The sequence below is a fragment of the Poecilia formosa genome, unplaced genomic scaffold, assembly GCF_000485575.1.
Source record: "Poecilia formosa unplaced genomic scaffold, Poecilia_formosa-5.1.2 Scaffold625, whole genome shotgun sequence".
Taxonomy (NCBI): Eukaryota; Metazoa; Chordata; class Actinopteri; order Cyprinodontiformes; family Poeciliidae; genus Poecilia; species Poecilia formosa.
In genome coordinates this window covers 22,846-47,345 of record NW_006800564.1, presented here as the reverse complement: position 1 = coordinate 47,345, position 24,500 = coordinate 22,846, and the positions used below count along the sequence as shown (strand labels likewise).

At 38.8% G+C, this 24,500-nt stretch overlaps 3 protein-coding genes across 4 annotated transcripts in view; 1 reads left to right on the top strand and 2 right to left on the bottom strand.

Moving 5' to 3' along the window:
• The first annotated feature begins 341 nt into the window (after nt 1–341).
• On the top strand, nt 342–12,913 carry gpr137c (G protein-coupled receptor 137c). The gene is made up of 8 exons (XM_007541695.2): nt 342–1,110; nt 5,184–5,233; nt 5,351–5,458; nt 5,572–5,710; nt 6,621–6,770; nt 8,771–8,896; nt 8,979–9,103; nt 9,773–12,913. Exons 1-8 carry the CDS (start codon nt 736–738, stop codon nt 10,056–10,058), a joined length of 1,359 nt encoding a protein of 452 aa, XP_007541757.1. The 5' UTR covers nt 342–735; the 3' UTR covers nt 10,059–12,913.
• A 1,312-nt stretch (nt 12,914–14,225) lies between these two features.
• The window catches only part of LOC103130331 (lysosomal acid phosphatase-like), a 13,429-nt gene continuing 3,154 nt past the window's right edge, over nt 14,226–24,500 (bottom strand). Inside the window, exons 1-13 of one of the 2 annotated variants that reach the window (XM_007541696.2) lie at nt 19,207–19,564; nt 17,540–17,635; nt 16,866–16,952; nt 16,723–16,783; nt 16,555–16,646; nt 16,379–16,477; nt 16,207–16,296; nt 15,687–15,770; nt 15,547–15,595; nt 15,359–15,447; nt 14,886–14,992; nt 14,636–14,811; nt 14,226–14,541 (exon numbers count right to left, since the gene is read on the bottom strand). In XM_007541696.2, coding sequence (XP_007541758.1) covers nt 14,396–14,541; nt 14,636–14,811; nt 14,886–14,992; nt 15,359–15,447; nt 15,547–15,595; nt 15,687–15,770; nt 16,207–16,296; nt 16,379–16,477; nt 16,555–16,646; nt 16,723–16,783; nt 16,866–16,952; nt 17,540–17,635; nt 19,207–19,296 — 1,266 coding nt within the window. In that variant the 5' untranslated portion in view covers nt 19,297–19,564 and the 3' untranslated portion in view covers nt 14,226–14,395. Of the gene's footprint in view, nt 14,542–14,635; nt 14,812–14,885; nt 14,993–15,358; nt 15,448–15,546; nt 15,596–15,686; nt 15,771–16,206; nt 16,297–16,378; nt 16,478–16,554; nt 16,647–16,722; nt 16,784–16,865; nt 16,953–17,539; nt 17,636–19,206; nt 19,565–24,500 lie in introns of those variants that run through there. The other variant, XM_016665834.1, reaches the window with a different exon arrangement.
• The window catches only part of LOC103130333 (lysosomal acid phosphatase-like), a 5,481-nt gene continuing 1,506 nt past the window's right edge, over nt 20,526–24,500 (bottom strand). The window contains exons 3-10 of the mRNA XM_016665824.1: nt 24,482–24,494; nt 23,967–24,050; nt 23,827–23,875; nt 23,639–23,727; nt 23,170–23,276; nt 22,933–23,095; nt 21,933–22,284; nt 20,526–21,303 (exon numbers count right to left, since the gene is read on the bottom strand). Of these exons, the coding sequence (XP_016521310.1) occupies nt 22,003–22,284; nt 22,933–23,095; nt 23,170–23,276; nt 23,639–23,727; nt 23,827–23,875; nt 23,967–24,050; nt 24,482–24,494 (787 nt within the window). The 3' untranslated portion in view covers nt 20,526–21,303; nt 21,933–22,002. The remainder of the gene's footprint in view (nt 21,304–21,932; nt 22,285–22,932; nt 23,096–23,169; nt 23,277–23,638; nt 23,728–23,826; nt 23,876–23,966; nt 24,051–24,481; nt 24,495–24,500) is intronic.

Sequence of the window (24,500 nt, the reverse complement as noted above, 5' to 3'; positions counted from 1 at the left end):
ACAATAATAATAATAATAATAATAATAATAATAATAATAATAATAATAATACGGTATGTGGGAAGGGGGCGGGGGGGCTTATGCGGAGTCTATGGTTTTATATCTATGGTGGGGTTCTGGACGTACAAAGCTGACATCATTATTGACCAATGGGATGGATTTGCTGTGGAGGCTGGTTGCAGGATTAGCCAATAGCATTGCAGAGTGGAAAAATAGGGGTGTGGCTTCTTTTTGCTCACTCGGGAAACGTATGTTGGAAACTCGCTTGAAACTGTGGCTCAATGCTCAGCTGTGTCTCCACATAGTTGATCGTTATCCTGAGCCAAAATGGCGAACACCAAAAGCCAGTTTCCGCTTTCGTTCGAAACAAGGGGGTTGGTCTAAAACTGCATCACAGCTGATCTGGAGGTTTTCCCCCCCTCAAGTTGTTTTTTTGCAGAGAGCAGCTTTGCAGACAATCACAGAGGCACCTCTCTTGTTTTTCTTTCGCTCCTTCTTGTTATTTTTAACTTAGCTCATTTTAAATGTCGAACCATTCATTTATTTCCTAGTTTTTTTTTCTTCCAATCGGAGAGCCAATTTTTGGGTGAATAATGTCACTTCTTTTTAAAAGAAACAGTTTTTATCTCATTTTTGCGCTTGAATACCGTCGCCTTTTTGCCATCCATGGTAAATGCAACCCAGGTCTGACCCACTTTTAGCGTCTTTCTCCCCCCCCACAAGCATCAAGCGGAGATGTTTTCGCCTGGAGAGGAGGTCGATTCCAATTTGTTTACCTCACTGAAGGAGTCATCCGGAGATGCGATCTCTCCAACACTGGAGCTCAGTTTGACCACCGTCTACACCGTCCTCTACTCTTTCCTCTTTGTTTTCGTCTACCTGCAGCTCTGGCTCATCCTGCATTACGGCCACAAGCGCTTCAGCTACCAGAGCGTGTTTTTGTTCCTGTGCCTGCTGTGGGCAGCGCTACGGACGACCCTCTTCTCTTTCTACTTTAAAAATGTAGTGCAGGCCAACCAGCTGCAGCCTCTGGCCTACTGGCTGCTCTACTGCTGCCCCGTCTGCCTGCAGTTCTTCACACTCTGCCTGCTCAACCTCTACTTCACACAGGTATGTGTGTTTCTGTGACCCGATTTCATAAAAGCTGCTGAGCGTGCAGTTTTCCGGGTATTTCGTATTTAACGAACCACTGTCCAAAATGGGAAAAGATCGGTCAGTTTGCAGTAAAGATTAATTGAGCTTTTGTGGCTTGTGTATTTGTTTTTAATTTAAGCTACAAAAATGTCAAACTTATTATTGGGATTTCATCTGGAGAATTACACTGTAACTCTGGAGGAGCTGTAAAGATCCACAGGTCATGATCTCGGAGCTGTTGACAAGGCAAATATTCATCAGGAACTGCATAAATCTGACGTTTATGTACTATATGCGACAGATAGGGGCGCCACGCTAGAGGGGGCGCCATCAAACGGCAAAAATGACTTAGTCAGCATTTTCTGTCTTTATAATCAGCTGCTGCATGAGCAAATATGATCAATAACAGATTAGGCACCCATCCCCTTCTGTCTCCTGCCCACACTTAATGTAAAAGTCCTCCAGACCCTTTGAGAGCGCCCCTATAATGAGTCGACATACATCTCAGAATGTACATAGTTGCGCCCCTGGCTGCACATCACCACCATGTTGGTGATCAAACCTGAAGGAGAGGTGGATGGAGGTAAATACTGAGCAATACTGCAAGAAAAGCCTCCAGAAGACTTGAGATTGGGGTGGAGATTCACCTCACAACAGGACAAAAGCCTTAAATGATGACACTTCTTCAAAGTTTATATTCAAAAGTTCAGTCTGACTAAGCTTGAGGTGTCTTGATATGCAAAGTGATTAGACGTGCTCAAAAGACACTGGTTCTGCAAAGTATTTAATCGGGGTCATACTGTTGCCAGCCATGCATCATTTCCTTCCACTGTTCCAATCTATCCCATTAGATCCCAATAAAATACATTGTAATTAGTGGTTGTAAAAGTTACATGAAATTACAACCAGTTGCCTTTCTGCCACCATTTTGGACCAGTTTATTGGTCGTGCTGTTGTAGTCTTTGCACTTCACAGCACAGGAGTTATCAAGCCGTTTTAGCTCACATGTCACTGAACTCTTGCTGCAGCACGGCCGCTTATGTTCACCTAAAAGGTCTTTCAGCAAGCACCAGATGGTCCAGCATGCAGTGGGGCATGTGGTGGGGTCTTGAGGTCAGATGTTTACATGCAGCCATATTAATTTAGGTCTGTGGTTAGACTCCACTCAGACAAATGTTTGAGTAGCCCATGTGTAGTCACTAATTATGTAAAAAACAGGGGGGGAAGGAACCCAGTTGTTTGGTTGCAGCTGTTCAACACCTGTGCTGTGCACTCCAGATATCAAAGACCAGCTTGTCTCCTTGTTTTTGCAAAAGCACGGTCCACGTTTACATGCATTGTACAAAAGGAAGGAAGCTCGCCTCGCTGGGTGAGTCGTGATTTGCCAATGCAACTCATGGTGTCATATGACTGCTGAATAAACATTGTCACCCATCCGCTGACCTCTGGCCAACTTTTGCATTCATGCTAAACCTACAAGTTGGTAGATTTAAAACAGAATTCAAATTTCTTCTACACACGACTGAGTAATTAACCAGCTTTCCTGTTAATTACCACCATGCCTCTTCACTCCTGTCATTATATCTGTAGGAACATGTTTGTCTCAGTCCTGAGAGCATGTGACAGGCCAGCTCAGAGATGAAATCGTTCCTGATTGTGGTTTTATACGTCTGGCTGCTTCAGGTCTGAGTAATACATCATATTCACATTTTGTTCCACGGCTCAAACTGGAAGCTGTTGTAGTAGTTTTTATAGCAGCAGCTGCTCATACTAAAGCAGAGTTTTTGGTTCTGATGAACAGTTTTTGTAAAGCTTTGACCAGCTAATGTCAATTTAGGTCCATTTTAACTATAACACAAAAAAAAATCCAAATATTTTACTTGTTGTTACTGTAAAAAACATTTTTTTAACAAACAAACTGATAATAGAGTTGACATGCTATAGGTTGATAGTGTAGATATCGTGCTGCTCTCGCTCAAAACCTCTCACAGTCACACATTAGCTGTAATTAACTGTATAAGTTGTGTTGCCATATCATCCAGAAAACGAAAAGAAATATTCACAATAACCTGCTCCAATTTGCAAAATTTCAAAAGGAACAAAATCACAAATTTGACACAAAAATGCTATGCAAGCACTATTTCTTCAGGTAATCTTGGTTATTTTAGATTTGGAAAAGTTGATGATACATTCCCCATGAACCATTTAAAGTTATAGAGGATTTATTTCATCCACAGGCTTTCTTTAAATAGGTAAAAAAAAAAAAAACTAACTGGCTTCTCCAGAACATCAGGGGAAACACTGATTGCTCTGCATTGGCACAGGAACATATCTAAAGGATGCAGGTTTGGCCAAAGTCAAAGCTTTCCTGTCCTGACCGTCAGGCATCGCTGCCCTCCATGTTTTACACGATTCCCTACATCTTCACAGCTTCTCTGGTCTTCATAACCCGATTAAATCACTGACCTGGTTGACTCCTCATGGGCAAATCTAAAAACTCCGACAATATCCTGATGTAATTGTAATTATATTGAAGCTAAGGGACATGCAATGTATTTATTTGCAAATATGATATGTATTTTGGACCATAATTTAACCTTTGGTGAATTCTGGCATTGCCTGGTGTGATCTTCTTGTGGTATAAGAACTTCTTACACAGAACAAGACTATACAGCATGATCTAACAGCTCTCATTCAAAACAGAAAGCAACAATTATCCATATTATTAAGTAGTAGAGTTACCTTAAAAAGAGCGGCGCCTGAATTTTGTACCTCCGGAAATATGTCTGAACAGTTTTTTCTTTCATGTAAGCGAAGGAAAAGCTTCATTTTACTCTAGAAGGGCCTACAGTTGCATGACTGAACAAAGAAAGCAATCTTGTATCATAATATATATTTGACTCATAGACACTAACTGCATTTAAATGTCGTGGCGATCAGACCCAAAGGCCTATTGTTTACTTTACAGAGCAAATATATTTAACCACAGTTGAGAAATGACCCGTTCAGTTTGCCCCTAAAGTCATCGAGGGCATCGAAGGCTGGCGACAAGCTAACGGACATCGTGTCACAGCCGCCTGACGTCCAGCATTGCTCTTCTGATGAGTCAGTTTTCAGTCCTGACTCTGTTTTAATGAAGGAACAGACAGTCAAGTTCATACTTGGTTGCCTTTGCTGAGAAGAGACATAAACATTCCTTGCGTGCTAAGAGGATATGTCGTCTGAAGTGCATTCAAACACCGAGCAGAAAAAGTATACAACCCGACTGAATTGCTTTGTTGACTGCTTGCTTCATCTCTTGGTTACAAATTACCCCGTTGTGGCCTACTTTCACCATACTGGCAGGTCATGTGAGAGGGTGTTGGTTTAAGATGTTTAAACTAAATGCTTTTAAGAACTCTTGTGGTCAGTATAAGACGGTTTCAAATAATTATTATTATTATTAATTGAACACTTTTAAGTCTTTGACAAGAGAAAATGTTACGTAAAGATCAGACAAACAACATAAAGCATCTTATATTTCAAAATATAGTCCTTGACAAACGTAAGCAAACTCCATTACTAAAGGCCCAGAATTTGAACTAGTGAACAGTTTTGGTAATTATGTGTTTTTTATGCTCATGATGGTCAACTTGACCAGCAAAAAATCATTGTTTGCATGAGATTTTCTTCATGCCGTCATGTTTTTTTTGCTGTCGCATATCCGTAATGGAAAGTGTTGAAAAACAAGAACGTATGAGTCTGAAAGCAGATGGATTTAGGGGGTATGGGTCGTAATTTTAATTCTCCGGAGAGCAGCACGGTCTGAGGGATCATCTTAAACGCCAGCATATTGCTGATTTTTGTCAGCATAATTCACCCTTTCACTATGAGCTGGTGTTTGAATACTTCATTGAGCTCCAGGAATCTCCCCGAGCTTTGTTAGTTCACACTCTGGTTCTAAAACAGGCCCACTCCGGTTTTCTGCGCTCCAACGTAGGTGGCATCTCTGTGAAACGGTTAAATTTTGCATATCTTTAAAGGAATCTCTCATGTTGTTCGTTCTCCAGGTGATGTTTAAAGCTAAAGCCAAGTATTCGCCTGAGCTCACCAAATACAAGTAAGTCTTTGATTGGTTAGGAATGAAAATCAGAGCCTTGTCGGGTAATTTTGATAGCTGATAACAATCATTATCCTTTCTTCAGCAATTATTATGGTGCAACTCTTCTCTCTGCAGGGTTCCTCTGCGCTTGTTCTTTCTGTGTCTCAGTATATTTTTCCTGGTGGTGAATTTAACTTGTGCGTTGTTAGCTCAAGGAGCTCTGATGCACTCTGAACCACCAAGGTAAGCAAACGCTCAGTCATTTCATATCTAGCTTCCACAGGAAATTATTTCTCTTGTATGTTGAGTCCAGTTTTTCTCTCTACACTTCCATGTGTTGCTCTTTGTTTGCACAGCGATGGGGGGATCAGACATGCAGTCTTGGCTCGGGTCCTGATTAACGACAGCCTGTTTGTCCTGTGTGCCATATCTCTTGCTGTGTGCATCTTCAAAATCGCCAAAATGTCTTCTGCCAACGTTTACCTCGAGTCTAAGGTAGAAAGAAAGGCATCATTCACCAGTTTTTTCTTTTTGAGCTTCTTTTTTAGAGATAAAATCAAGTTATTATTAAACATTGTTCTGATTAGTTTGTGTAATTTGTATTTGGAAAAATTTACCTGAAGTCAGAACTCAGATTTGAAGACGTGAGAATTTCTTACCAGCCCAACCTCAAAATCTAACATGGCTGCCATGTTTTAAAAATCAGACTTTCAGAGTTCAAAGTTGGAAAAATTACCTGGAAAGCCAAAAGTTTACCAACTCCAACCTCCAAATCTAAAATCAACATTTGTACGGCATTGATAATTACAGTTATGAAGCTCAAATAGCTATCAATGAAGCTAACAACGTTAGCTTGCACAACGACTACCAAAACCTATGTGTTTTCTGATTTGTATCTAGATCACACAGATTACTTTTTAAGCTCTGATTTCAACCTCCAAGATAAATAAAAAGTGCCGCATTTTCAAATCGCATCTTCACATCTTGAGTCTTGCTTGAAACTCTTTTACAGCTAGCTAAAAATATTTAATCTATTCCAAGCTACAGTTCATGTGCAAATGAACATTCATTGACATCAAACAAACAGGAAGCAGCTTGTGAGCGAAGCTAACAGACTGATGATGCTAATTCAGGCTAATTCAATGCTTATTATTTCTGCTAGCTAGAGCATCTTGCTGTTTACCGTAGGAATAAACTAAGGAGAGAGTATTACACCATTGTTAAAAATATTGTACATTATATTAAACCAAAATTGAGATTTATAAGCTTACTTGTGTAAGCCACATGGTAATATGCTTAAATTCATGCTTCAGGCTTATAATTAATCGTTTTTGTAATGCTTGCTGACCTATATTTGGTGGTATAGAGCTAGAGCTTGTTATGACACAATGACTCTTCCCTCCAGGGAACATCAGTGTGCCAAGCGACCGCCGTAGGAGCCGTGGTGATCCTCCTCTATACTTCCAGAGCCTGTTACAACCTAGTGGTGGTGGCCCTGTCACCGCAGGACAGACCCAGCCCCTTCAGCTACGGCTGGTACAGCGTCTCCGATCAGGTACCTATACGACTGGCTTTTATAGCATCTGGGTCACATGAGAGCCATAAAATCGAATTTATAGGACATGGTAGTGCATCATTTTCAGCTAGAAAACATTGACGTTTGCGACGAAGATGAAACGGTGAATATTTTATGTAGCTGGGGTGTTTGAGTGCGTGTACAACGCATCTTTAGAGAATTAGTAGAGCGGTGCTTAGCAGGGTAAAGGGTTTTGTCTGGCTATAAATAACCATGTCTGTGTATCCTGACCTACATCAGAGGGTGCAGGCCTTGAGACAGACAACACATTTTGAAGGAGTTCCTTGTGTTTGTTGTGCTCAATAAATCAATATGGGTATAATATGACATTAGTTCCTATCATATAAGTTCAATAATTTATATGATATAGCATGCTCTGCAAATTTTCTGCAAGATTTATTGATGTTTCTCAACAAACTACAGTTATGAGCAGTCTCTAATCATGTCTATGTTGTAAATTTCAGACTATATGAAAAATATCCAAATATAGATCCAAAAGAAGCAGCAAAAAAGAAGGGATTTAATGACCAGCTGGAGGAAACACCTGCAATTACACAAGAACTTCAGGAAATAAAAACTAGTGTGGATTGGATGCCTTGATGTTTCAGTTTTGTTAATCTTTTCATATAAAATTTCATGTCTGTTTTATGCATACTACACTTTTCAGATTACTTCAAAACTATGAACTACTTTGTACTGGGCTGAATCCCGATTAATTGCATTGGAGCAGAGTTTCCCCCAGTGCAGGGCGGAAAGGTTTTGAGTCGATCTCAGCAGGTGACAATCTGAACGCTGCCAGGACGCTGAGACCAGCACTTCTGACGGGCTTATCAAAAATATTCACTAAGATCCTCGACGTATGTAGCTTCATTAAAAAAAGAATAATTATAAAAAGTCAACGAAACATGTTAAAATTAACAATCTCAGTAATTATTGTTTCAACAAGGTGTTGCGCAATTCAGTGTGTTTCGATTCCATTAACAAAATAAAAGAGGAAAAAAAGGCGACTCAAAGACCGACTGACGAGCAGAGCAGGAGTTTAAATTAGCTGCTCAACCACCGCTGTGTTTATGAGAGGCTTTTTAATAATCGAGAAATAAATATCAAGCCTGGAAACCTGATGTCGTAACGGACTGGATGTTGTGTTTTTAACGTAATCTTTGCTCGGCTTGCGGGGCGCAGGCAGTTGCCACGGCAACGGGTGTGCTTAAACGACAAAGAGAGAGAGAGTAAAAAGGTAGGAGTGGTTTTGAGTTGATCGTCTGTTCAGGTTGTTTTACCTTTGTTTGCCTTTGCTGTGGCTCATCACACCCGCTGTAGTTTCTGAACATTCAATAAATTACAAACTTGGACTAATTGCCTCGTTCGTTTGTGAGCATACGTCACAACAAACATCAAATAGGACAAATATATTTCATTAAGTTTTAACAAATTCTACCGCGATAATTATGTGAAATTTAATTAATTTTATCCCGACTTCAGAAGATTTGCCTTTATCTGTACTGGGCTCTTTGGTTCCTCCTATCAGTCTGTAGTTTCTCATATTTCATTTCAGTCATCAAACCAAATGTCAGATCTACCATGACTGACTGACACCTGCTGGCCTCAGGTTTGCAACCAGCTTCTGACAGAGAAACCAGTAACCTGCTCCCAGTGTCAGATTCTCACTGAGGAAGAAACTGGATTAGGTTTTCTGTCACTTTATTATTTCTGCTATAACTGATGTATATTCGCATATAAAATAAGTCAATAGAGTTTAATTTGCAATTTTTATGTCTTTGTGTCATGAGGTAGATCTCAGGCAGCTGGTGAGAGAAAAAGTAGATCTTGCCCTCAAAAAGTTTGGGCACCCCGGCCCCTGTGTATGATAAGCCTGGCGGGCCACCAGGCTTTACTTGTGGTGGATTAATTCTCTGTTTGCTTGGTGACATCAGGTTTCATAATTCATACTGAAAAATGTTTGTGTTTGTACTTTAAAGGCAGACGTACAGAAGATCAGCGGTGAAGGCTACATTGTTTTTGGGATTATTTTGTTCTTCTGGGAGCTGCTGCCCACCAGCTTAGTGGTGGTTTTCTTCAGAGTCCAAAGGCCCCACCAAAACCTGGTAAACTCATCGTCTACAAGTCAAATTACGCTACAGATTTCTTCTTCTTATAGAATAAAGCCCTGGACTCTGTTTCTTCCAGGCGCCAGGCGGCATGATCAACAGCCACAGTTTCAGCTCTAGAGCTTATTTCTTTGACAACCCGCGACGGTACGACAGCGATGACGACCTGTCAAGGAGCATCAACAGCAGATCTGATCGGGCCAGGTGAGCACCAGCACAATGTCCAAATAATTAACATCAAAACCAAAACGACTGAAGACATCTGGAAAAAGATTCATGTGCACCAAAAGAAAGTTGTCTGTATTTCATGTACACAGAAATGAAAGGCAAGTACCCAAAGTATACAGCATGCAAAAAGAAAAATGATTATTAAATGATTAGTTTCATGTTTTTAAGAATAAACCTTACATGTTTTCCTCTTCAGTAGTTTTTGTTCTATAAAAAGAACTGGATCTTTAAAGCTTGAATGGGATGCTCATCTTAATTTACTGCATTCTTCACCTGTGGTGTCCCCCAAGGCTCAACTCTCGGCCCACATCTGTTCTCCATAGACAAAGCTTACTTCTGTTTGGTTTCACTTTAAAGAAATAAAAAATATTATGGGATCTCTGCACTCCCAAAAAGTTTCAGATTTTAAATCACTGAAGAGATTAGCATCTTCATCCTATCAGATCTACTAATATTGGTTACTCCCAAATTATCACTGAGGCCAAGCGACTTGATGCTGTTAGATGTAGTGAAAACACAATGAAAGAAATGAGAATATTGGGCTTTTTGCTGTCACTAAACCTACATTTTCCCTATGTTAAATATTTTTTAAACCAGTTCTACCAATTTTTTTATCATTACCTTCTTGTCCCTTCCATTCTTTAGTCTTCTGTCCACTACGCCTCAGATGGCGACGTCCAGCTGGTATGGCTCTATTCAACGAAATGGGAGTCTAGCACCGGGGGTGGCCTCCGCCCAGCAGCCACCTCCTTCCACGGCTCCACTCCTGTTTGCCCAAGGAAACATTCAGAGTCACCATCATCACCATCACAACTACTACTCAACCCCACAGAACAACAACTACCAACATCATCAACATAGTAACTATTATTCCACGCCGCAGAATTACTACTGCGGATCGCAGACGTATTTCTGCACCCCACAAAATTAAATAGGAACCATTGAAGACTTTGGATAAGAAGATTACAGATGATTGAATCTTTTTGTCCCGATTTTGCTTGTACAGCTGCATCAACCTCAGCACTTTTCGATTAAAAGTGCTGACCACACAACAGGCTTCAACAACTGTGTGAAAATGTGGCGATACAATAAAGCAAGAAAGTTGGAACTACAAGAATACCAGCTTTTTTGAGGTCTTCAGCACAGATGAGTAGCATTTAACCACCACCAAAAGGTGGAAAGCAGGAAAACTGAAAACATTTCTTTTGAATGCTTTGGTAAGGGTAAAATAGAGACTGGAAATATTTGTGGCCAGATAATCATTCCACTTTTAAATTTCAATGGTAAGGAAACATTGTCAGCCGCTAATTTGCTCATCCTAAAACTGTCAGTCAACAGTTCAGGCCATAGCAACACTGTTAAACAAAATTTGTCAGTCTTGTTTGAGGTATTGGCTCTTTTACAAACATTTTACAAAGTCTAAACACAGAGTTCTGGGTGTTCAGACTCGCATGACAGGAATTAGCTCATGCTAATTTGCCAATGCCTGCTGAAGTAGGAACCGTTAGCCGTGGTAGCAATAAGCCAAAAAAAACAAACAAAAAAAAAAACAACAACTTCAAAATCAGTTACAGAAATTATAACCTTGTATTATTGAAGTCAATTTTTTTTACTTTTATTAAACTGTGGTTGAGTTCTGTTGAAACACAAAGAGAGAGAAAAAAAATGCTGTTAGGAAATAGCTTATGCTAATTTACTGAAGCATGGAGAGTTAGCATTGCTAGCATAAAGTCTAAACTCTAAACTAAAAATTAAAAACTTTGTGTCACTTAAGTCAGGTTGTTACTTTCATCAAAAATGGGACTGAACTCAAAGAAAAAAATGGGAAAAAAAACTGCCAGTGCTAGTTTGCTACTCACTGCTGTAGTCGGGAATGCTAGCTTTGCTAGCAAATTAGCCAGAAGAGAAAAAAAATGCTAGAAAAATAAAATTGACACACACAAAAAAAAAATAATAACGTTGCATCACTGAAGCCAATTTATTATTCTTACAAACTAGGCTTAAGTTCTCGGGCAAAACAAGTGCTAATATTCTGTTGCTAAAAGGAAAAAATGTAAAAAAACTTAAAATAAAAACATATATGTAAAGTTTTGTTGTATTCAATTCATTGCTGTTTTCAACTTGATCTGAATTATTTTTGCAACAAGGAGGACAGTGTTAAAAAAAATCTCATAAGGAATTAGCCAATGCTAGCTTGACAGTAGTTGGTGAATCCGGGATATTAGCACTGCTAGCATTTAGCAGAAGATTAAAATTATTTTAAGCTAAATTTAAAATAAAAACAATTGGTAATACTTTAACTGAATCCAATTTATTCATGTTTATCATATTGGAACAGAATTTTGTTGCAACATAAATTGAAAATTGTAAAAAAATAAAATAAAAATAAAAATACTGCTAGCACATCAGAGGCTCAATCGCCCCTACATGGCTAATGGTTCCATGTGACTTATATAAGCTCTCATATTTGTTATCAGTGTGTGCTCCTTAGACTCCATAAATTTTTGTAAGATTTATATCTAGCTAGCTACCAGGTGTGATTTGGTGTTTGCTCTCATTGCCTGGTTTCCTCTGTTGACTGACAAAAAGTCATTTTCAGTTTTCTTGATTGATGACAACATGGATTCCTTAGTCACAGGAAAAGCATGAGACTGGGGGTGAATGTGAATCATTCAAGGTGGCGAATGCTGTTTTCAGAAAGCATATGAAGTACAAGAAAGGAGGGATCTTTAAAGCTTGTTCGTGACCAAAAGGATCTTTAATATGATCAGACTTTTTGTGAGCTGTGAGGCAGAAATTTGCACTTAGTGGAAGATCACCTTCAGAGAAAAAGGCTGCTGAGCCTGGAATGTAGGTTTTTCTTCTCATATCTTATATTTTCTTCTGTAATTGTATGTACTCTCTTCTATTTATCCTCCGAGGAAGAAAATGTCAATGTGCCATCACATTTTGTCATATCAGATAGTTGCATTCCTTAAAGAAAATATTTTTGCACAAGAATTAGTCAAAGGACGTATGCTTTTGTCTGCTTCCATGCCAATCAGTTTTATATGCGTGTTGTGATATTTTTATTGTAGGTGGTGTGCGTGTGTTTTCAATATTTGTCTTTGATGTTTAGTCAGCTTTTATACATCATTTTTATTTTCATCAGATTTTTTCTAACATATTTTGTAGCTTTATGTTTACCACATATTTCCTATGTTTTTGTCGTTTTTGCATCACAAGTTTTCTGAATCTTATGACAGCCTGTACTATTTTTTTTTTTTTTGTGGTGTTGTTTACGACCCACTTCTTGAACCAAAATCACTGCGTCTGTGGTTAATTACTAAGAAATACTCGCTGATGTCAAGCAAACCTAAAGCCTGGTCTGAAAGTGTTTCTTATGCTGCTGTTTGCGCTTTGAGGTTCCAATGCTTCTATCACCGAGTTTATCGGACTTTAAAATCCAGTGAAGGAGCCGAAGTTCTCGTCGTTTGGGTCCAGCTCTTTAACAACTGTGCGAAATGCATGTTTCTGCGTCTGTGCGCATAATTTGCCACCATTTCTCTAGCAAATCTGGTATTATTTGTGTGAAAGTGTTTTTAACCTGTCTGCTACAAAGAAACCGCAGTGATAATTCCCCTATCAGTTGTTTTATGGTATTGGTGGTTATATCCGTGGCCATACTGAATGTAACCAAATCACTAATGATGTATGCAAGAAAAGCACTACCATGTTTTAATAAAGGTCTACTGCACTGTTTAGACAATAGTAGTAAATATAAAATGTCAAACATAAACTGCAAATCAAACCGTTGCACAATGTCGTTATTGTTTCGGCTGCAGAGTTCGACTGGTGCCGACCTCTTCCCACCAGTATACAGTCTGTCATGTGGCAGATTTCATGGACTAATTAGATTAAGAGGATCATCGTAACCGAAACTGGACACGAGTCTGGAAGAGCATGACCAGGCAGGGTTGCTGTCCTACCTGCGTCAAGCTTTTCGCTGGAAAACACGTCTGATGTTGCTACAAATGAGAAGGAGTGAAGAATTTACTAAGAGCTCAAATTATTTGATAAACGGAAAGACATAGAAAGTACCATAGCAATGAAAAGATTGGCCCAGTCAAAGTCCATGATGAGAAAAATCATGATGGAAGGGTGACAATAACTTTTTGTACTTAAGTACATTCTTTAAAATGACAGTTCAACATGTACTTTTACTAGAATATCTTCTACTTGGAGGACATTAAATGTTGAAAGTTGACGCTTTGCATCAAAATAGTAATTTATTTTTGATTAGAAAATAAACATTTAACATCAAACTGGAATGAAAACAAACAATATAGGACAGATAATTAGACACAGGAAGTTTAACGTAAACAAACGTAAAGGACCCTGGTGATTCAGTGTGCGATCAAAAAGCTAATTAATGCTTTCCGGTTGTTACGGTACAATCTGAATGTTTACGACATGTAGTTGAAAAGAACCATTTTATTCTCCATTCTTATCATTCAGCCTTTTTAAGCCCCTAAATTTTTTTTTCCCAGTGTGTGATAAGACTGTAAATCAAACAGATTACTTCACAAACCCTTAGCTGAAATACTGAGTGTTGAAAGCTACGACCCGATGAAAAATGGTTCCATAAAATACAAGTAGAAAATATTTAAGGCATCTCGGTCATCAGACCTTAGCATTACCAATCAAACAAGGCCCAAAACCCAAAACCCACAACCAAGAATAAAACATTTTCACAGTATTCCACTGCAAAAAAATGAATCTTACCAAGTATTTTTGGTCCAGTTTTTAGTGCAAATATCTTAATATACATGAAATAAGATAAAACTAACTTATAATCTTTCTGCAAGATATAGGAGTTTGTTTTAAATCAACAGTTAATATTGATGAAAAAGTTCTATTGCCATTGGCAGATAAATTCACTTATAACAAGATATTTTCCTGCTTTATGAGTAAAATCTGCCAGTGGCACCAGAACTTTTTAATCAATATTAATGAATTATTGAGTTAAAACAAGCTCTTATATTTTTCTGAAAGGTTATAAGTTAGCTTTGTTTTATTTCAAGAGTACTAAGATATTTGCAATAAAAGCTCAACCAAAAATACTTGGTATGTTTTTGTATTTTTGCAGTGTGCAAATTTGATGCAAGGCACAGTGAACTGTACCGATAATGCCAAGATTATTGTCATTTAAAGTTCTTCTTCATCATCGCTGCTGCTGTAACAAGAGGCGAAGCTCGTCGATCCCCGAAGCAGTAGCTTGTGCCTCTGTCAGGATTCCTCTCCGGCTTCCTGGTTGGTCACATGATGGTATCCCCTGTTGGTATTGGACTCCTTGTGTCGGCAAATGACTCCGAGGAGGACGGCGATGAGGGCGAGGAGCAGGCAGCCGGACAAGGCCAGGCCGATGATCACTTCTTTAAAACGAAAACAAGAAAGAAGAGAAAAGAAGTCAGGACCCAACAGAAGCTCATCGTCGGTGTTGACGGCGGCGGCGAGCGGGAATCTCACGTCTGTCTCTCCCCTTTGACGGCACCTGACACTCCTTGTCCCTGTCGTCTGAGATGAACGGCTTTGTGATCCTCACAAAGTCCTCTAGGGGGCAGACATGAGCACAACCTGGCAGCTGGACTGGGTACGGCTCCACGCTGGTGTCGTTGCGGTAAAACATCGACACGGACGCAGATCTAAATGGACACAGGAAATCAGTGCAAATAATCTCCTATTTGATGACATATAATCTCAAAAATAAAATACTAACCCATTGTCTTCCCTGTACAGTTCAATTATGTGGCAGGAGGCGTAAGGCGCCTGCTTCCCGTTGAACACATTCAAGCTGGCCTGAAGAGCAACTACAGTTGTGTCATGCTGTGAAGCAACCAGAAAAAACAACTTCAATCAATCAAGCTCATTTGTATTTCATGTCAGGCAGTTCAAAGAGATTTACATCGTAAAAATAAAAAAATAAAAACATCAAACAGTCACCAACTGGGAATCTGGAAACTAACATGACATTTTGTTAAGAGCCATCACCAAAAACATCAAATATGTTGGTCAGTGTTGCTGTGATTATTGGTTGAAAGCAACTCTAAACAGGCGGGTCTTTTCAGAAATCAGTGTTTCAACTGTTTTGCAGTTTTATGGAAGTTTGTTCCAGATGTATAGTGTATAGAAGCTGAATACTTTAACTTCAGAGTTAAAAACCTAAATCGGTGTGGATCATCAGTATCTCACCGCTGAGAGCATCATCAGTTTTAACTGTCGTTGTGGGTGTGGGGCGGCCATCTTGGTGAGGTTCTTCACAATCTCCCCCAGCAGGAGGCCTGGAAGAGAGACAGCAGCTCTCATTTTTCCATCAAGAGTGGAAACATGTTTTTATATGTTTGTGGAAAAATCCTCCACAGATCTGAAAACGTTCGTACCTCCCTGCAGGCGACTCTTCTCTTGCTGTTTGTAAACCCCGAATAGGAGCTGCAGACATTCAGCATTAATAACCATGTTAACCTTCTTCAATATCATCAGAAATCTCAAAGAAAAGCCGAGATGTTGCTGCGACTTCTACCTGAAATCCAAAGTCTTTCAGAAACCTGAGCTTCTCCATGACGTCGGGAGTCACCCAGTCTGGAGCGGACATGTTGTGTCGGGACTGAGGACGTAAAGCAAACACACACAGTGATTAATAAATGTAAAACAGAGACGCCCTGAAGAGGCCAAGCAGGTTTGAGTGACTTTCTTTGTGTAGGTTTTGTTTAGACTGTCATGTTTTTGTATCGGTTGGAATAATTGCTAAAGGTGAAATAATTTCACCCCAAAAAATTTGAACCAAATTCAAAATAAAGGACATTTAAGGTGAATAATTTGCTTATTTTTCAACAATTTTCCATACCATAATGTATCCATGGCAATTTTTGACAACTGACAGCATATTTTACCCTAATATGCTGTTTTGCATAATATATTTATAAATAAATGTCACGTTTCTTTCTGTAATTTCTGATTCTGTAACCAATAAAAAAAAGCTTAAAAATGCTTGATTTTAAATGTTGGTTTTACTGTTTTTGTGTGTGTGTTGAGATTTTTACCTCACAGAATAGTGTGTCGTACACACTCCACACTGATTCCACATTCGCTGCCTTCAGTCCTGTTTTATTTTTTACCATCTCTATAAAGTCCTAAAGAATTAGGGAGAAATTATTACTTTCCTCAGAAATTAATCCATTGTTTTTAATAGTGTAAAGAGGAGAAATGATGTACCCGGTATTTTGTTGTGACATTGATAAATTCTGCTGTGTTTTCAGTCTCATTCATCAGCTGTTCGTAGCGAGGACAGTCGTTCAAAGGAAATGAGAGCAGCTGAACAGAAAAATAAAAACACAAAATCAGGAATCTGCTGTTTCAGCCGGAGCATCGGATGAACCCCAAACACCAACCTTTTCTTCGTTTTGCGGTACCGTGTGGACCGGTATGGGCTGCCACTTTAAACTGGGTTGAAATATCTGCTGACCTTTAGGGGGGTAGAGGCCTACGCAAAAGAGAGACACGCTAAAGGTTGAGGATTACTTCATGAAAAAAGAAAAACAGGATCCAGTTGTTCAGACCTGCAAGGTTGGCTTCAGCACTCATCAGGGTGCGATCAACGTCTGTACTGCGAACTAAAATCTGGTGGAAGATGAGAAAATGTGTTCAGGTGTTTGCTAATTCTCAAGTGAGCTGGAATAAAGGTGGTGTTTCCACGTCTCACCTCGTGGCGGATGTAGGATTCATTGAGGAAGTCTTTGTACCGCGTCCGCAGATACTGACCCAGCTCATACTGCTGCCTCATCCCGACCTTTTAACACAAACCAGACATTTAGAACCATCAGAAATCTAATCAATATACTCATTTTAACTGTAGTTCCAGAATCAGTAACTGGTTACATTTACTCACATTTACTTGAGTAACTATTCGAAAAAAATAAATAAATACTTTTTGGAGTATTTTTACTATTTTCACTTTTCACTTTTACTTGAGTAAAACTGATTCTCTACCCACAGTGAGTAACTTTGCTGAATGAAGAACAAGCTTGTTATAACCTGCAGTTTTTCCTCAAAGTTTCATAAACTTTATACTGAAAGAATTTGATCAGGATATTGTTTTTTTGTTATTCATTTGAATTATCTTCATTTTGATCCATAAAATACCCCAAAGTTCCACCAAATTTACATTTTGGTCCATTTGATGATGTAATTTTTAAATATTAAATGATAGATGTTTCGATCAGGTACTCAGTACATGAGTTATCTTTTTACCAAATATTGGCTACTTTTTACTTTTGTAAAAATATTTTGAAGTAGTGTTACTCTTACTTGAGTACAGATTTTGGGTATGTTATCCATCTCTGTTTGCAGAGAGAGCAAAACTTAAAGCTACTTTACCTGTGATAGCTGTCCAAAGCCCTGAGGCCAGGCACTTTCTTGGTGAGGGTCAGTAGGAAAGGCTTTCACCGGTGACCTGTCACCATGTCGAAACAACTGGAGGAAGGAGGAGAGGAAATAGGTCAGGCAACATGTAGACAGAAATAACAGGTATCATAGATCCATCATGGGATATATCTAAACAGGTAATTTCTGCTGATTTTAATTATTATGGCTCAAAGTTTTACGCTGTTTGGATTCAAATTAACCAAAATAAACACTTGTGGATCCAAACCAAAGAGCTAAAGTGAACTGAAAATGCAGAGTCATCAAAATCATCACCTTTGTTCCACTTTTATCTGTGTCAGTAATGGCTTTACTAAAGTCAGCTGACTGCAGGAATTTTCAAGTATCTGCCAAAAGTTTGTATATCATTCAACAGCTTTACAACCATATTCTTTAAAACCAGTTTGCACAGGCCAAACAACCCTCCAAAAAGTAATATTTCCATTACAAACCAAGGGTTTTGTAATCATATCTCACTCTCCTTGCAGGCTTAATAGTCCAGTACTGGACTATTGAAAGTTAAAGTATTTTCTTTGACTTGGTATCACCACAACAGAGCTGACACTTCAAATAACATGGTTTCACTACTCAATTCTCAAACCACCACAGGGAAGTGCGGCTTGCCGGTTCGTCCCACATGAGATGACACCCCAAACCGATGCATCCATAACAGCCAAAAAAAGACAAACCAGGTGTGCAAACTCTATTTGTAGGCTGGATTATCCCCTTTTAGAGTCTTAATCTAGTTTGCTTCAGGTTTCACTGGAAACCTCTGAAACTAGGTGACAGTTTCTGAGAATGTGTATGGCCTTTTGACCTTGATAAGCAAAATTAGCAACACCTGTAAAATATATATATTTATGGGGAAAAATAGCATGTATTCATATTCTGTATTCATCTTCCCATCAACTCTGACATCCTCAATGAGGATGCATCTTTGCACAGTAAAATGTGACTAATCTCAAAGGAATTTCAGTCTGTTTTGTTAGGAAAATAAGGCAAAGTCGATAAGAATTGATTTGAATAGTTAACTGTATTCAGTTACCTTACATGCTACATTATTTTTTGTGAATATGTTAAAAACAGAAGTGAAGGATGGCAGACTATTAAAAAACAGGAAGTGACTTTACATTTAACAAAGGGAAGAAAAACATAATGCCAGCCAATAGCCGTTCAATAACTTCTGTCTTCCTGATTACATTGTGTTAGCTGAGCAGACTGTTCATATTACTTTAGGTCTCTTCAAAGGCATCTCACATTGTTCCAAATGTGTTAGCCTGAAATAAACACTACCGCTATTTAAAAGTCAATAAAGCACATGATATCTTATTATGTAGTGCAGCTTTAGAGAGGCTTAATGTTAGCTAGCCCTATAAACCAAAATCTATGACATTATTAAAATCAACATAATCTACAATGGTTTATTTTCGAGCCGAATTAATAAGAGTAAATCAGACATTTAACAACATTTAAAAAGTTGCATAATTAACCAAGCACGTTGACATACGCGTAAATGAAAACAATATTTAACACATTTGGAAGGCAATTCTGTAGTGTTCAGCCATATCGGTGCAGGTATAAACAGTTTCCGTAGCGTCATAACAAACATTACCAACACTCACCACTGTAGCATAAATTAGCTGTCTCTCAGCAAAAACTTGTCCACATGCAGAGGCCAAAGAGACGAGAAAGAGAGCCGACGTTGACACCATGTTTCCTCCGCTGGTGGTTCGACTCTGATACCGCCGCGCAGTGTTGGTTGACGGTTTTCTTTCCCTACTCCGACGCGGAGAAAGGTAAACTAGCCGTTACTAGCATCTACTTCGGAAAAAAACCGGAAATGACAGTAAAAACTAAAACATGTCACGTGAATAAATGGTAATTAAAAATCGTTTAACAAAATGCTTAATTAGCCAAATTATCAGCTACATGAAGGATTTCAACAAACATTTTAAGATCTTGCCCGATGAAAGATAATTATACTTTGCTTATCACCACTTACGTTTTGAAAAGAAACAAACCGGAAGTGTCTTATTTGTCTTCCGCTTTCCTTTCCACATTAAGAGTTTGACAAGTGTGTTGGAGGTAAATCTGTCTCAGTATATAATAGAAATATTATTTAATTTTATATTTACGAATTTAATATTATTTGGCAATTTAATAATAATTATTATTAATATAACATTTATAAAATTTAATGTTATTCAATCTCCCGATTATCAGACATTAAAAGTGTCTGAAAACCCCAGCAACTAGCAAGAATATTTCACGGTCTCTTTATTTGTTTTACCTATTTTAAATATTAGTAAAACTGTGGAGTGTTGTGTAGCTGATCAAGCCTATTTAAAACTCTTTTTTTAAGAGCGGTATTTGTGATGCTATAACATGCAGTCAAGACAATATTCATCCATTCATTTTCTTTACACCCTTGTCCCTCAGTGGGGTCGGGAGGGTTGCTGGTGCCTCTCCAGCTATCGTTCCGGGCGAGAGGCGGGGTCACCCCGGACAGGTCGCCAGTCTGTCACAGGGCAACACAGAGACAAACAACCACGCATACACACACTCACACCTAGGGGCAATTTGGAGAGGCCAATTAATCTGACAGTCATGTTTTTGGACTGTGGGAGGAAACCAGAGTACCCGGAGAAAACCCATGCATGCACAGGGAGAACATGCAAACTCCATGCAGAAAGACCGGGGCCGGGAATCGAACCCAGAACCTTCTTGCTGCAAGGCAACAGCGCCACTGTGCAGCCCTCAAGACAATATATTTATCTAAAAAAATAAAAATAAAATAAGTTTTAGATATATAGATATATTTTTATTATCACTTTAATTGTTAGCGTTATCACAATAAATCATAAAATACAGGATACAATTTTAAAATTCATATTGGCCCTAACTCCAATACCGCTCTCATTTTTGAGTGGATTTTTAAAAAAATAAAATGTGTTTTCTGTTTTTTTGCCCCTAGATGTCAGTATTGCTACAAGCAAAAGTCCGGATGATGGGTAAGCTTTTTTGATTCTGTTTTTTCTAAATTAACTCCTGTGCAAAACAACAAGAAAAAAACGAGCAGGAGTAAAACTTAAATCAATAATACTGATACAGAGGGCAATACTGATGGGGAATAGTCAGGATTAACCTTAATCTGGTGAATAGATATGGTTGTTGCTTTTTAGGAAGCTAACAGACCCCACTACTCTAACACCTTGGAGTTGTTCATTTAAAACAAATAACTTTGTTTAAGACAAAAATAACTTCTCAAAAGTCCACTGTAGTCAGTTCTGCTTTTCTGTACATAAGCCAAAGTTTGTCACGACAATATCCCCACTTTTGATTCCCGTCAAGGATCAACTTAATAAAAACTTTGTGCTTTTAGAAGATACATAACTGTGATTATAAGAAATAAAAATCTTGTAATAAACATTTCAAAAAAATAAAAACTTAAGAAAAATTAATCCTTAAAATAAATGAACACACTTCAGAATTAATGGCAAAAATGATTAATTCAATATATGTAGATTACACATAGTAAAATAAGTTGATGATTACATCCATAACAAATCCTCCCACTGGGGTTTAGACTTGTACATAATAAACGGAATGTAACTAAGCAACAAAAAAATCATCTTCTTCATTGTCATCTGGAAGTTTCATCACCTGCAGCATTCACTAAAGGATAAGTGGTCATCTGATGTGTTACTGCTCAGTCAATGGATTTCTCCATCAGCCCTCTTACACATGGAATCAATCGACATCCATTAAGTGCCATAAATTGCAAACAACCAGAGCTGTTAGTATATATCAGTGACGTGCGGTCAGGGGAGGCAGGTGAGGCAGAGCCTCACCTGTCATCATGGAAAAATAATATGATAAAACCATTTATTTTCACCCTGTGGTTTGTACTATAAAGTATCTATTTTTTTTTATTTTGCTTAACCAATTCTGATTATTTTTGTCTTCAAAATCGCTGGAACCAAAACACACTGAACTGCGCAGCCCATGTTAAGGAGGTCAATAACAGGCTAGCAGCAGTTAGGTTAGCATAACTGGCTCACTGCTCACTTTCTCAATAATTTCTTTCAATTTTTTTCCTCACCTGTTAAATGTGAAACCCTTGGACCTTGTTATCCATGGCTGTCATAGTGTTGAATTAACCGCTACACCTTTTTCCAGATTATTTGCGCGATTGTGGTATTTTCTTGATATTCCTGGCTCAATGGACAGCAATGGCGCACGATAAGTCATGTAATGTCCCATCCGGTAATATATATCAATACTTCTGTCTTCCGCTCTATCCTTGCAGCTTCTCTCAAACGTCCCGCTACTCAGGAGTAGGTGTCAGGTTATACTGTGTTCCACTCAATGTTGCTGGTAAAAAGAGGTTCATGCTCTTAAAGTCCGATTTGCCATGGCTATTTCTTGGATTCATAGTTGGGGAGGCAACAACAACCCTCTGCCAACTTAGTAGACTTGTCTTCGAAGGAACACTCTGGAGGTGTTCCTTCGAAGAGTATGCAGCGACTGGCAGGGACCAAGCCAATGCTGACCAGCACTGACGTGTCGGTGACGAGCAGGATCTTGCACGGCCCCAGCTGCTTATATTTCATCGGGAAGTCTTTGATCAGCACCCACTGGCCAGGCTGGAAGTTATGGAAAGGACCTGCTGCTGGGGTCGGCAGTGCTGCCTCCACTTTCTGATGAGAGAAAGAGAGAGAGAGACTTACCTTTTGCAATAACTTAACATGTCATTTTCCAGCAAATTAGTTGTTAATAAATGTGGTTTGTGGGTGGGTTCTACTCCCATCGAGGCTGGTCTTGTGCTGCATTTAAGATTGCCAGGGAGTTTGATTCCAGCACCTCATTAAGTGAACAAACAGCATATACCACTTGGTATATCCTCCCAAATTTGGATCGAGAGCAGGAGCCATCCACAAACAAAACCAATGAAGATTAGTAAGAGAGAAAGGTCAGGTCTAGGTGAGCAGGTCTAGTCCAGCACGTCAGAGCAACAATGTGGTTCCCCATCCTCTGCTGTTGGCAAAAGAGTAGCAGGATTCAAAGTTGTGCATCGTTTAACTGTAATAAATAAAACAGTAAAGATAAATAAAATCTAATAAAACAGTAGAGTAACGAAGCCAATGAGCGAAAGATAAATGAGATGTTTTCTGTTCTAACAGAATGATGGAGACCCCACAATGCCACGTCTGGTTTCTGCATCTGTGACCTTTCACAGAACAGTTCAAATAAAGTTCAAGATGACAAAAAACTTCTCAAAAATTCCCTGTAATCAATTCAACTTTATTGTAAATACGCCAAAGTTTGTCACAACGTCTGTCTCTCCCCTTTGACGGCACCTGACACTCCTTGTCCCTGTCGTCTGAGATGAACGGTTTTGTGATCCTCACAAAGTCCTCTAGGGGGCAGACATGAGCACAACCTGGCAGCTGGACTGGGTACGGCTCCACGCTGGTGTCGTTGCGGTAAAACATCGACACGGACGCAGATCTAAATGGACACAGGAAATCAGTGCAAATAATCTCCTATTTGATGACATATAATCTCAAAAATAAAATACTAACCCATTGTTTTCCCTGTACAGTTCAATTATGTGGCAGGAGGCGTAAGGCGCCTGCTTTCCGTTGAACACATTCAAGCTGGCCTGAAGAGCAACTACAGTTGTGTCATGCTGTGAAGCAACCAGAAAAAACAACTTCAATCAATAAAGCTCATTTGTATTTCATGTCAGGCAGTTCAAAGAGATTTACATCGTAAAAATACAAAAATAAAAACATCAAACAGTCACCAACTGGGAATCTGGTAACTAACATGACATTTTGTTAAGAGCCATCACCAAAAACATCAAATTGGTCACTGTTGCTGTGATTATTGGTTGAAAGCAACTCTAAACAGGTGGGTCTTTTCAGAAATCAGTGTTTCAACTGTTTTGCAGTTTTATGGAAGTTTGTTCCAGATTTATAGTGTATAGAAGCTGAATGCTTTAACTTCAGAGTTAAAAACCTAAATCGCTGTGAATCATCAGTATCTCACCGCTGAGAGCATCATCAGTTTTAACTGTTGTTGTGGGTGTGAGGCGGCCATCTTGGTGAGGTTCTTCACAATCTCCCCCAGCAGGAGGCCTGGAAGAGAGACAGCAGCTCTCATTTTTCCATCAAGAGTGGAAACATGTTTTTATATGGTTGTGGAAAAATCCTCCACAAATCTGAAAACGTACGTACCTCCCTGCAGGCGACTCTTCTCTTGCTGTTTGTAAACCCCGAATAAGAGCTGCAGACATTCAGCATTAATAACCATGTTAACCTTCTTCAATATCATCAGAAATCTCAAAGAAAAGCCAAGATGTTGGTGCAACTTCTACCTGAAATCCAAAGTCTGTCAGAAACCTGAGCTTCTCCATGACGTCGGGAGTCACCCAGTCTGGAGCGGACATGTTGTGTCGGGACTGAGGACGTAAAGCAAACACACACAGTGATTAATAAATGTAAAACAGAGACGCCCTGAAGAGGCCAAGCAGGTTTGAGTGACTTTGTTTGTGTAGGTTTTGTTTAGACTGTCATGTTTTTGTATCGGTTGGAATAATTGCTAAAGGTGAACACCTAACAACAACAAAAAAAATGACCCAAATTCAAAATAAAGGATATTTAAGATTAATAATTTCCATACCATAACATATTCATTCCCATGTTTAACAACTGACAGCATATTTTACCTTAATATGCTGCTTTGCATAATACATTTTTAAATGAATTTAGTCACATTTCTTTCTGTATTTTCTGGTTCTGTAACCAATAAAAAAAAAGCCTAATATTGATTTAATTTTAAATTCTGGTTTTAAATTTTGTTTTTTGTGTGTGTGTCTTTTGAGATTTTTACCTCACAGAATAGTGTGTCG